The sequence below is a fragment of the Kryptolebias marmoratus genome, linkage group LG24 (assembly GCF_001649575.2).
Source record: "Kryptolebias marmoratus isolate JLee-2015 linkage group LG24, ASM164957v2, whole genome shotgun sequence".
NCBI classification, from domain to species: domain Eukaryota; kingdom Metazoa; phylum Chordata; class Actinopteri; order Cyprinodontiformes; family Rivulidae; genus Kryptolebias; species Kryptolebias marmoratus.
The window spans coordinates 916987-930174 of record NC_051453.1 but is presented as its reverse complement, the minus strand read 5'-3'; the positions used below and the strand labels follow the sequence as shown (position 1 = coordinate 930174).

At 39.2% G+C, this 13188-nt stretch overlaps 1 protein-coding gene across 1 annotated transcript; it reads left to right on the top strand.

Moving 5' to 3' along the window:
• The first annotated feature begins 5746 nt into the window (after positions 1-5746).
• fetub (fetuin B) lies at positions 5747-11008 on the top strand. The gene is made up of 7 exons (XM_017429119.3): positions 5747-6032; positions 6837-6950; positions 7842-7929; positions 8456-8622; positions 8851-8964; positions 9408-9491; positions 9664-11008. Exons 1-7 carry the CDS (start codon positions 5832-5834, stop codon positions 10840-10842), a joined length of 1947 nt encoding a protein of 648 aa, XP_017284608.1. The 5' UTR covers positions 5747-5831; the 3' UTR covers positions 10843-11008.
• Positions 11009-13188: the final 2180 nt, after the last annotated feature.

The window sequence follows — 13188 nt, the reverse complement described above, 5'->3', positions numbered from 1 at the left end:
AAATATTTCAGCCGTCTGAAATAATCGGTTCCCCCTCTAAAACATGGGACAAAAATAATTTACCAACAACTCCTTATTTGTGTTTATTCCTCTGTATTATGATATTATTAGCACATTTTATTTTTAAAAGAATGTTTTTTTGTTGGTTTTTTTATGAGAAATATTTGCCCCTCTAAACAATTCTGTTAATAGATAAGTCATTATTTACGGAGACGCAGGGGGAACCGTATCTGATGGGGGAACGCGGCTCGACGTAACAGCAGCAACTCGACACATTGCTGCCCCCTATATGTCAAGAGGACAAATAACACCTTTTCTGTTCTAATTGCCAACCCGCCACAGTGGCGTGTGTGTTGATCAAATTCACCCAACACTTCAAATATTTACCCACATTTGGCCGGTGGGGGGTGCAAATTTCCACCCGTGTATGGAAGACAAATATATTGCATTAATGATGGCTGAAGTTACAGCACATCGCTGACCTAATGTTTTATACAACCAAGGTGTTTCAGCGACATGCAGCACTCAGAACCGACCAACACACGATCCCAGAGGAACACCATGAAGCAGCACTGATGTGATATACAACTCAGTGCCTTCGTTTTATTACGCTTTTTAGAACCAATCACAGCTTTACTGCATGTCTGCAAAAGTCAGTTTTCTAATTATGGTGGTCAACTCAAACAAGGTTTTCTTCTTTGTTTTAATTTTTATTGTTTTTAATACATTTTGCTCTACTTTGTGTTGACAATGACAACTTAATGTGCCAAGCAGAGATTCCAGTTGTTCCGAGGTGAATGGTGTTGTTTATCACTGAACATAATAAAAATTCAGATTTTATTCAGAAGCTGCTGTGAAACAGGGTTGGAGTGGTTGTTTTCCAGCAGGAAGATTAAGGGTTGAATCCACAGCACTCCCATGAGGTGGTTTTATTGGGAAGGGGGGGTAAAATATTTAACCACCTTGTCCCCAGCTGCCCTCGGTGTGCTTGTTGGTTGTATGATTTCCACAATTTTAATTCATTTTTGTAAACAACATCAGCTAAATGACAGAAACAAAACTGAAAAGCAATCGTTTCTACAAAAATATGCATAGGAAGTTAAGAAGATAACACACCATAAAATCTAAATGGTTAACAGATTTCATTTCACCAACAGATGGTCAGCTGAGCAGCTGAGCCTGTTGTGCAACAAATCAAACAGTTTCTAACAAGCAGTTTTGCTGTTAGACATCATAAAACTCCTGCACCAGACGAGGACATCGTTACTCTGTTTGAATTGATTTCATGTAAATGAGATTAAAACAATAATATTTGGTTAAACCAGCAGGTATTTGCTGGAGTTTGGAAAACCACTGTTAGATCCAGGCCACGCTGGTTCCGGATCAGTTCTGAGGATCTCAGAATGATTGACTTCCTGCTGATTAAAGCTCTGCAGACACACCAACTGCTGCAGGACTCCTTGTTCTTCAGGTCACTGAACACAATTCTTTATGAGTCAAACTGTAAATTTTGGATTTCTTGCCTCCTACAGAATGAAATCCAGATCAAGCTTCCCAGATGACATTTGAAATGTGTAATGCTGTTGGATGTTATTTCAGATTTGTGCCCTGTGTCTGAGTATCTGGATGCAAAGAAAGGATTTTATATTGGAACTAGGAGTAGCTGTCGCCCTCAGAGTGGCATGGCTTCATCTCTCAATCAGCAATACTGCAAACATTGTGGCAGAGGTCATTACAGGAAACAGAAGAAGGACTTCTCTGGAAAAAGAAAATCAAATCATTTTTCCTAAAAATATCTGTGTTGAGTACAGTAATGTGCATTTGTTTAATTTAATATAGAACAATGAAAAGCAAATGCACAATGTTATAAACTGTACAAAGTGTGCCTGAAAACTGTTTTGATCTAAAGCGCTGTGAGGGGGGTCTTTATATCCCCCCCACCGCCCACCCCCTCCCCTCCATGACAGAAGCGAGACCTGAAACTCAGATGAGATGAATTGTTTCAAAGTCACACTTTTGTGCCAAGAGCCACAGTTGTTCCTTGTCTTCTCCTGAGCTCATTATTTCTCCTCCGGAGCTCATTATTTTTCTCCTGTGCAGCTTACGCTCCTTTTTTTATGAATCATTATTTATAAAAGCACTGACCAAGAACGCTGCCTCTGTTGGGAAAGCTTCGAGTGTTGACTTTCTGTACGGTGATGGATGCAAACTCAAACAAATCAGACACTTTTTGGTGAGAATCGTGTAGCTTTGTCTGCATAAACAAGTGTTTTGTTCCTGAAAAGACCTTTCTTTGTTTGAAAAGCATTCTGGTAATGAACAGCAGCTTTACTTATACTTATATGTTTCTTTGGATGAAATAACTGTTGTTTATTTCTGAATTTATTCATTGCAGACCTAAGATGATTCCTCAGTCTTTAGCATCCGTTGTAAACATCACATTTAACTCATCTTTGACTGTAAACAGAAAATGAGTCTGCAGCGCCACCTTCTGTTTTATATGCAGAATTCATGGCAACTGAAAAGAAAATGTTTGACTTACTTTCACCTTATTTTGTGTACTTATCTTTATTCATATTTTTTATTTAGCACATGTAAATTCTGCACTTCATAAGCACTCACCAATCAAATGGTTTTTTTTTTTCTGTTTTCTTAGTTTAAAGCCAAGGCAGGTGGCAGGTGATCATGTAATTGTCTGTGTGAATGTGTGTGTGTGTGTTTCCTAACATGCTATAATTCAGTCATTTATGCAGATATTGAGCTCAGAATTGGTGTGGTAGGAGCTAAGAGTCCTTTCTAACACATACTTTGAGTTTAACATATAAAACCTTAAATAAGGGCAGAATGTTTTCCTTCATGGAATCCATTTCAGTTGTATATCTTAGTCTTTTAGCAAATTGAAAAGAGACCTTACAGCATCAGTCTGACACCTTTTGTTTATTTTTTTAACACTGAGATTACATTTATTGTTATATCTGATGAGGACATTTAAGGATTTCTTTTAAAAATAAAGGCCTTCCTAGAGTTTTAGGCTAAGACCATCTGATGTGGAAACATGACAACCTTGGTCAAACCTGGACGTTAGCATTAGGTGCAATCTCCTGCAGTATCATCAGCTGTCACTCAGAGAATGTCTTGTCTTGTGACTGATTGGTAAATTCAGTTTGATATCCATTTTAGAGTTTTCTCAGGACAATCAGCTGAGGCAGCCATCATGAACTGGGTTGACCCCAAAAGTTAATCAGCTGTAGATGTACAGCTAATGTTTGCTTTCTGAGAGTTTGATTAAAACATGTCCAGTCTTTGATGAGACAATTTGGTAAAAGACAAAAACACACACATTCACAGGGAAAAACACTGACATTCTTGGGCAATAAAAACATCCACACACTGCACTCTGTACAAGTCCAAAACAAATGTTGGACTTTTTGTACTTTGTAGAACATTTTCACAGCTGGAATTTAATTCAAAAAGCTTAACAAAAAAAAATTCAATCAATTTAGCAAAAGCAAGTGGACAAAAAGAATAGTGTGTAAATGCACAACATAAACCATCACTATGAAATGATACAACAGACTTAAATGCAACTATAATACAACTTAGAAGGTAGCAAAGGCCTCAACCAGCAGAATAGATTATTTGCAATGATGTACTTTATTTTCAGTGAAAAAAGAATTTGAACATTCAGTGTTTCTAACTCTGAATCTGACTTAATCACTTTCACCACTCAACTTTTCACAAACCGAGGCAGCTGTTTTATTTGATTTTATTCTTCATTAAAACAATGAAGTGACCAAAGTGCTCAGATAAATTCTGTTGTGTACAAAGATCCCCTTTCTGTTGAAATGCATCAAGGCTGATAAAATGTTGCCTCACAGTGCAGAAAGACACAAACACTGCAGGCAAAGTGAAGGCTTGTGAAGTGGAAGATTCTACAATGGTCAGATTAGTAGCCTGATTAAGTTGCTTTTAGCAGGAACAAAAAAAAACCACAAACAAACAAACACGGCTGACAGCTGCAGTGAAAGGCAGGACGGAAAAGGAAATCCATTCTTCGGTACGTTGGTTCCAGACTTCATGAAGCCAACACCTGGAAAGTTTTAACAGAAAATGTTTTATTTATGGTGACGTTCCATTTTCCAGGTCCAGAGCCCAAGTTAAAGAACTGTAACTTCTCAACATTCCTCCCAGTTTGGATTTCAGGAATTCACTGTAGCACTTTTGCCAAAATCATAAAAAAAGTTGTAAAATAAAACAATAAAATATGGTTTCATGAACAACAAAAAGACAGGCTGTTAAAAGTTTGTACCCACGTTGTCATTCTGAAGATTTATTTTCTCAAAATGCTGAGGGAGACGTTTTTCTTTCCAGAACCTTTGTCTTTTTGCACGGCGGTCATTCACTTTCAGAGACAAACATGACCTCCTCCCATGGTCACTATCAGTGCTTCAATAAATTTTGAACCGTTTACAGATTTGTATAGATGCACGGTCACGACCAAAGATTTCATCTTACGTAAGTTTGCCTAAGTTGCAACAGCTGCACAAGAATTGATTTTCATGCAGGTGGTTCCATGTACTGTTGACTCCGGGACAAAGGTCAAAGGTTTTCTTTACAGACGCTGCATCTGGAGCAGCAAGGAACAACTTATTCTCCAAAGTCTCAGTGTCTGTCTAAGAAAAACGAAATATTAAAGTACAGGAAAGTGAAGAAGCAGAATGTAATTCTGTTCAAGCGTTTTAATTTTGTCTAGCTAATAAACAGCTTTTAAAAAAAGGTGAAGGAGGTGGTAAAGAAAAGAACTTTAACCCCTCAAACAGCAAGTACAGTTATGGTCAGAAGTATTATAATTTTGGGTTGTTATTAATTATTATTTTCTAGAGTGCAATTATTATAAACCAAGACAAAAGTTTGAATTTATTGTACTGAAAATCTGAGGTGTACGCTTTAAAATTGGGTTTGTACCAGGAAGCAACCAATTTAAATTAGGAATCATGCCAGACTCTTGCTGGTGGCTGTAAAAAGCATGTAGTTAAGGTGCAATTTGCAAAGAATAAAGATTACAACAAAGTCAGGGACTTCATAAGCAAATTATAAATAAATGAGGGATGATTCAAAACGTGTTTGCAGTATTTTTACCTTACTTTTGCTCTTTGCACAGAAGCACCACCTCTCTTACCTTTAGAGCATTCATTTTGCTGTGCCATGCAAAGATCACAAACAAACTTTATTAATATAGCATGTGATTTACTCAGTTGATTGTTTGATATTTGGATGTTTGTGTTTATATTAGATATGAAGAGTGAGCACGAGCAGGCTGCTTTGGCTGCACAATGCACTTTTAATGATCTATTTTTTTAGGTAGTCACTAAAGCTTTAAAGTTTTTTGTAACTGCTGTTGTTTGGAACTTTAGTACTAAACCTTGTCCTTGATTGAACCAAACTCAGTGCAAAGTAGAGCATGTGACTTGCTGCCCAGTGATTGTCTCAATTGATCCCAAAGAAGAGAGTAGAAGTGCAGGGCTGATAAACGTCATTGTGCAAGTCTGTACCAGAGCTGATTGGTTGGTAAATAGATAGGATACATTCTTAGACATGACCATCTGTTTAGGGATGGAGCAGGGGTCGAGGGTTATATTTGTCTTAGATGACAGGAGGGGCAGTTGTTTTGTGAGTGGGTATGAAAGTCATAGTGAGTGTGCACAAAGCGTCAGAGTCAGGATATAAAAGGTCATCAATCCCCCGTCTGGGTATCTCTCTTACCAGGCGGTGTGTGAGAGAACGAGAGTCCGTGTGTTTGACAGAGACAAAGTCAAAGACAGGCCATTACGATGAAGGCCTGCGTCCTCTTGTTGCTGGTGCTGGGGTGCGTCTACAGTGCTCCGGTGGACCATGGCCTGGAGGCAGGATCGTGTGACGATCCCGCAGCAGTGGGCGCCGCGCACTTGGCTCTCAACAAGATCAACTTGGATCGGAAGAAGGGCTACGTCTTCACCCTGCACCGCCTGTCCAACGTCCACATGGCCAAACATGTAAGACCCAGACATTTAATATTTCAAGGTGGTGGAAAGAACTGAAAATACAAAAGCACCCGAAGTCGAATAATACATTTCATCTGTAAATGTCCATTTTCCTTCAAATTGAAAAACTTCCCGTTAAAGCAATGCAACTGTTTGTTACGATCCTGAACTAAAACATAAAGTTTGTTGTTGCTTATAGAAGATGCAGTCAAGATAAAATAATAATAATAATAACAGTATCATTTTAAATACAGTTTTTTATCAGGGAAATTGAAACTTAACCAAGTCTAATTCAGCAGAAATATCCTTCAATTCAGAACTGAAGTAAAACATTTTTTCATCTGTCTTTATTACAGTGATTATATTCAGGGGGCCCCTTATTTACAGTATGTACCATACTTTGAACTTCACTACAAGTTGTGGTTTATTAACAGATACAGGTCTCAGGTTTTAGACAAGTGAAAAGGTCATCTCTAAATCTAATCTGTAACAGAATGTTTAAAAAGAAAAGCATGTTTACTTTTTCAAACAGTAGACACCGTGAGTGTCTCTAATGGTTTATCAGCTGTGTAGCAGAAAACACATCTGCTGTGTGGAGGTGATCCACACCAAGAAGCGGTTGTCATGGAAACTTCCGTACCTGATCATAGAAATATTTTAGGACTGCATCTGCTATTTAGACACGTGCAAAAATTCCTACGTTTTCCGGATTGAATGTTGATTTGAGAGCTGTAAACTGGACTGTTTACAGTTGTTGAAAGGTGAGGATTAAACATTCACACACACACACACTGTGTCTGTGTGTGTGTGTAACAGGAGGAGGCTGGCGTGGTGTACTATCTGACTCTGGATGTTGAAGAGACGAACTGCAGCGTGGTCAGCAGGAAGGACTGGAAGGACTGTGAGGCTCGTTCCACTGCTCAGATGCCGGTGAGAACACAATTTAAACAATCTCACATGTGAACAGAAGTACATTTGTTTTATTTTACTAAACCAATCTTTTAGTTACCCTAATCATCATCATACGCTGTAGTTCTGACACGAGTAACTGACACCTTAGCAGGAGAAGTAACAGTAAACTTTTAGCATCAGAACATCCACCTTTTTTACTCTGCTCATCTAATATGATGCTGAAGCATCTTTGTTACACATCTGTGTTATGTTTGTAGGTACAGAAGCAGAAGGGAGGCTGTAGTTGATCCACTAGGCCTCTCAGCTAGCAGCAGGGTTTACACAGAGCCAAACTGGCTTGTTTGAGGCGATGGTGGTGCAGAACACGACTCTTAGAACAATCATCTATTTCTGCAATGGCTCTCAGTTGGCCCTGCTTGAGTACCAGCTGGAGCCCTGAGCCTATTTTCAACAATCCAAAAGGCAACTGAAGCCAAAATGCACTGGAATGAGCTTCCAGTTTTTGTTACATGTTAAGCAATACATCAAAACAGAAGAATATATAATAATTCTAAATGTCACAAAAATGTCAATATTGCTAAAAGACAAATAGATAAACTGAAATTGTGCATTTGTTTTAGTTTGACTAATGGAATTCCAGTAGAATTCCCACCAGTGTTGTTCCTGGTTTTCCTTAAAAGAACTGTTTTTGTGTTTATGAGGTGAACTTCAGTAGGTGGAGCAACCTAAGGTCGAAGTATAACTAGTTATGGTACTGGGCAAACATCTGTGTGTCAGCCATTAATAAATCTCACTAAGAAGTTTGATTATGGACCAAACGGGCTTGATATCTGTGTGAAAATGGCCAGCAATACTTTTGAGGTTGTGTGTGTCGACAAAGTTAGAATTTTAAATGGATTTTCTTTGCAGGTGTACGGACAATGCAAAGCTGCCATCTTTGTCAGTAAGGTGCACAGAGTGCACCGTCTCTACAAATACAGGTGTCTTATCAGACCAGGTATGACAAATAAAACACAATTCAAATCTGATCTTCAGTTTCACTCAAACTGATTTAGTTGCATAAAGATTCCAGTTTTAACTTTGTGCTTTTTACATGTAAAAGGCCTAATATAATAAGAGAAATAACAGAACTACTCTCACAACTACAGAGAGCTGCAGATAATGTTTGTTAACCATTCACAGGTCACAATCTGAACTAATAGATTCTTTCTGTTAAGCCTTTGTTCTGATTACAAATTGCTTGTGTTTTGTGGAAAACTGTGGTGTGTCAGATAGATATTTACTTGGTGTTTACTTTTGTATTCTTTAGACATTTATCAGACTTACTTTATCCATCTTCTTCCACTAAAATAACCCATCAATATATCCCAGTCATGTCTCTTGTATTTATTTGCCATAGAATTTAGAAACAAACAAAAAGGACAAAGGTTTTTTCTTTCTTTACTCAGTCTTTCTGCTTTACAGCACATTCTTGTGACGTGAACATTCATGAATATTCAACAACCACTTTTTGTCTTATTTAGTTCCTGCTGCCCGAGTGACACAGCTTTGTCCCGATTGCTCAACTTTTATCAGCTTTGACGACGAGGAAGTCCAGAAGACCGTGTCTCTCTCACTGGAGAAGTTCAACACTGACGGTAACAACAAGAATCGCTTCGGTCTGCTCCACATCGAACGTGCTACTGCCGGTGTAAGTGTCTAACATTTCTATAAAACATACCAATATCATCAGGTTTTTGTTGGTTTGTTTATTGGCATGTATCCTCACATTCTGTATTGTATCATGTTGCAGTTGAATTGCAATTAAGTTCCATATTGGACAGAAGTTTTCTGACTAAATCCTCACAACAAATTTGTTCTTGTTATTATCTGTTCAAATCATAAAACTTGTTTTTGTTTGTTTGTGTTTTTTGTGAAGATGGCAATGGGCATGTATTACCATGTGGAGTACTCCATCCAAGAGACCGTCTGTGGCAAAAACAAAGAGGGGGCGACGAATGACATGTGTCCCTTCATGACTTGTGGCTTCGCTGTAAGTCTGGACAATTCACTACTTTTGTTGTATGATCAAAGTGACGGGCTGTTTAACTACTTGCATTTGTTATCCATTCTGAAAAAAGGCCTGCAGTTGTAAGCATTTGTGTTCAGTAAAGCTTTGGTACGTTGATTAATTGCATGGATCGACCACAACTGAAGCTTCTTATGAATACTCACACAGAAACAGCTGAGAGAAAATAAAGTCTAGTTGTCATGTGTAACAGGATAATACATTGGGAGATTTTTTTAAATATTAATCTCTAAAAAAACCTCCTGTAATTTCCTCTGTTAAACTCATGACAAGCCTTTAGAGTGTGATGATCAGTCAACCCATTTATTAGAGAATTACTTAAAGATTCTGTTTAAAATTCAGGTAAAGCTAAAGCCGTTAATATTCCATTTTTCTATGACTTGTTTCTTTTGCTCCTCTGTCTTTAGCACTTGGGCTTCTGTAAGGCATCTCAGTACAACTCTCCAACCGGTCCAGTTATCACCGTAGAGTGTGAGATTTATGAGCCTGAGGTAAGCCTCACCAAACATTGTTTCTATTACCACACATTCAACAGGTCCTTCTTGGTTTCATTTACCATAAAATACACTGATTATTATATGTGTGTGTATGTGTGTGTGTGTGTGTGTGTGTGTGTGTGTGTGTGTGTGTGTGTGTGTGTGTGTGTGTGTGTGTGTTCCCCAGGCTTCTGAGAGAGAGAAGGCACTACACCTGCTGGGTGATGCAACTGGCCACAGCCACAATGACTCACACATACATCCCCCAGGTGGCAACGACAAAGGACACAGCCATGGCAACGACCATGGCCACCACCATGGCAACGACCATGGCAACGACCATGGCAACGACAAAGGACACGGCCATGGCAACGACCATGGCAACGACCATGGCAACGACAAAGGACACGGCCATGGCAACGACCATGGCAACGACAAAGGACACGGTCATGGCAACGACCATGGCAACGACCATGGCAACGACTGTGGCAACGACAAAGGACACAATCATGGCAACGACCATGGCAACGACCATGGCAACGACAAAGGACACGGTCATGGCAACGACCATGGCAACGACAAAGGACATGGTCATGGCAACGACCATGGCAACGACCATGGCAACGACAGAGGACACGGACACCACAGAAACAAGACACACTCAAATGACCATGGCAGTGGACAGAACAAATCGTGTTCACATCGACGCAGATTCGGATTCAGGCGGCCAGGCCCACACGACCACATTCATGACCATACCAAGGACCACACTCATCATGAGGAACCTTACCCTCTGGGTAGCAATCATCACCATTCACACGATCATAAACCAGGCAGTGCCTACAGGCACGCCCACGACCACTCTCATGACCACGGGATCGATGGAACCCATGATCACGTGCATGCTTATCACGCCCAGGCTTACGACCACAGTGGTGACTCTCCCAATCATCACCATAATTACAATCATCCTGAGGGCATGCACACTCATGAGCACGACCACGAGATTGCTCTGGACCACGACCACAAGCACGCTCACCTGCACGAGCACGAGCATCACCACCATCACCACACACATGAGCATGAAACCTCATATCACGAACAGCCAGAGGGCATGGTGAAGATGATTGAAGCTCTAGGCCAACCCGTGACCTCGCCTATCTTCCCAGAAGTGCCCCCTGAGCCCGTCGTTCTGATGCTCAAGCCTGATCCTGAGATTCCAGGAGTGTCTGAACCCGGCATCCTGGGCTTCCAAGCCTTCCCAGACATCGCCTCAGCAGAGTGTTCCCCACCCGCTGCAGGAGAAAGCCTGGTACAGAAGCTCTTCGCTGAGGACGACATGTTTAAGCCTGGAGACCATTTCTAAATCACAGACACAGATTTTCAGAAATTATTTGAATTTAATACATTTGCATTCACCACTCTAACTGTTGGTTTAACATAAATTGACTGGTTCTGCTGTTCGTTCGTACATAACCTGTAACTTTGTTGTGTCCTCACAATTTAATAAAGACAAAGATTATATATACATATATGTGTATATATCTATTTTATTTTGCTGTGAACTCCATTTCTGTGACACATCAAACAGTGTCAAGTTATCCACTGCATAGAAAGGACGACTGTATCTTTAACAGTACTGATATTCAACTAACCTATTCTCCAATCAAGACAATATATTAGATATGTTTTAGACACCTGACATACTAAAGTGTAGAACTAAAGCTCATTATCCTTCATTATTATGTTCATAAAAGCAGGGCACTAGTGTCTATCTTTAATAAACTGGTTAGTTTAACTACAACAACAGGAGCAAACCCTCTTTCAACCAGGAAATTAAATATAAAGCTATGGTAGATAATTAAGATAAATTATGAGTTACAGAGAAGGCAAGAGAAATATTTTGAACAGGTAACACTTTGATTAACTTTGAGCTTCGACTGAAGGTTTACGCTTTGAGCGAAATATGAATAAATTCAGACTTGCTTAAATGAAGTGGACAGGAATAAATGCTATAATCAGGCCAAACTGAAGTTGGATTTGGAAGGAGATATAAGGTAAAGTGGGAAGATGGAAAACTTATTAAACTTGACATCAGAGCAAGATTACCAGACCAAATCAAGTCAAGTCAAATTTATATATGTAGCACTTTTCAGCAACAAGGCAGTATATATATATATATATATATAATCATTTCATTTAGCTAGTACAACAATGGTATAATCACTCTGAATCCAATGACATCAGAAGGTTTTAAATCCAATATTTGAACAGTTTGAAATTTAAACAGCAGTTTGAAGAACAACACAATAAGTTTTCATAATAACTCCAAACATCTAAATTACTGAAAAATGTTACAACTATAGGCTGGAATTGATCATTTATGTAATATTTTCTAAAACAAAGTAAATATAACAATATCTGCCAATGTTAAGTTTATCATGCTGCCACAGCGCCACCTAGTGGGAAAATGTCTGTTTAGTTTCAGACTTTATGACATCTGTAGCCACATTAAACTACAGAAATCATAAAGAGTGAGCTCTTATTTTCAACATTAAATAACCCAAAGCATTTATGCAGCGTTTGGAATAAATTTTAGCAGTTAAGGATCCACTAATATATTCTGCAGAACATTCACCAACAAGCTCCGAAATCTAAACCTAAGAAGAAAAAAGACTTTTTAAAGATTTTATAAATTTTAAACCCCAGACACAAAAGAAGCTTTAAAACAGCTAATCTACACTCAATAAGTCTGTGTGTGTGTGTGTGTGTGTGTGTGTGTGTGTGTGTGTGTGTGTGTGTGTGTGTGTGTGTGTGTGTTATCTTTGTGGACTTTTACTGATGAAATCAGTGTTACAGACTCAGCAAATAGTTCTTATCATTAGATCTGGATCAAGCTCTGTTTAGTTACAAAACAGAAAAACAAACTTTGACAGATATTGATCCCTAAAGTAAAGGTTGAGGATTGCTTAAATTCGAAAAAAAAAAAACATAGTTAGCATAAGTAAAAATGTACAAGTCTCTGTTGATGCATTTGCTAAGCATATGGTATTTTACCAAAAGCCACATCATGTTTGTTTTATACGGGGACATTGTAATAGCCCCTGCTTCAACTTCCAGGGTCCTGCACAGAGTCTACTATTTAAATACATGTCTATGGCACAGAGGATGACAAAGCTTTGGGGAGGATGAAAGGTTGGGGGGAGTATAAGCTAAGTTATATTGTCATAATACACAGGTATTGAATAAAAATAAAAGCTCCTAGGCATCTTTTTTCTTGTTAACTAGATAAACCAGTTGACTTATTCATAAAATAAAAGAAGCAAGACTTAAAGTTACCCCAAATAGCAATTTAGCACTGAGCTGCTTTGGGGTCCATATATTAAGGATGGCTTAGGTTCTTTCAGCAGTTTTGCTGATTATTTGTGGATTCAAAGAATTGGCACTTATTAGATTTAGAGTGTTTGTCCCGTTTGTCTCTATGAGGCCCTGCGATGGACTTGTGATCTGTCCAGGGTGTCCCCCGCCTCTCGTACAGTGACTGCTGGAGACAGGTACCAGCTCCCCGTGACCGGGAAAGGAGAAGTGGGTAAAGAAAATGGATGGATGGATGGATGGATGGATGGATGGACGGACGGACGGACGGACGGACGGATGGATGGACGGATGGACGGATGGGTGGATGGACGGATGGATGGATGAATGGTTGGAT

Coding starts and splice junctions, on each gene's coding strand:
- fetub (XM_017429119.3), top strand. CDS start 5,832: ATGAAGGCCTGCGTCCTCTTGTTGCTGGTGCTGGGGTGCGTCTACAGT. Junction 8,623..8,850: donor TCGAACGTGCTACTGCCGGT/GTAAGTGTCTAA, acceptor TTTTTTGTGAAG/ATGGCAATGGGCATGTATTA. Junction 8,965..9,407: donor TCATGACTTGTGGCTTCGCT/GTAAGTCTGGAC, acceptor CTCTGTCTTTAG/CACTTGGGCTTCTGTAAGGC.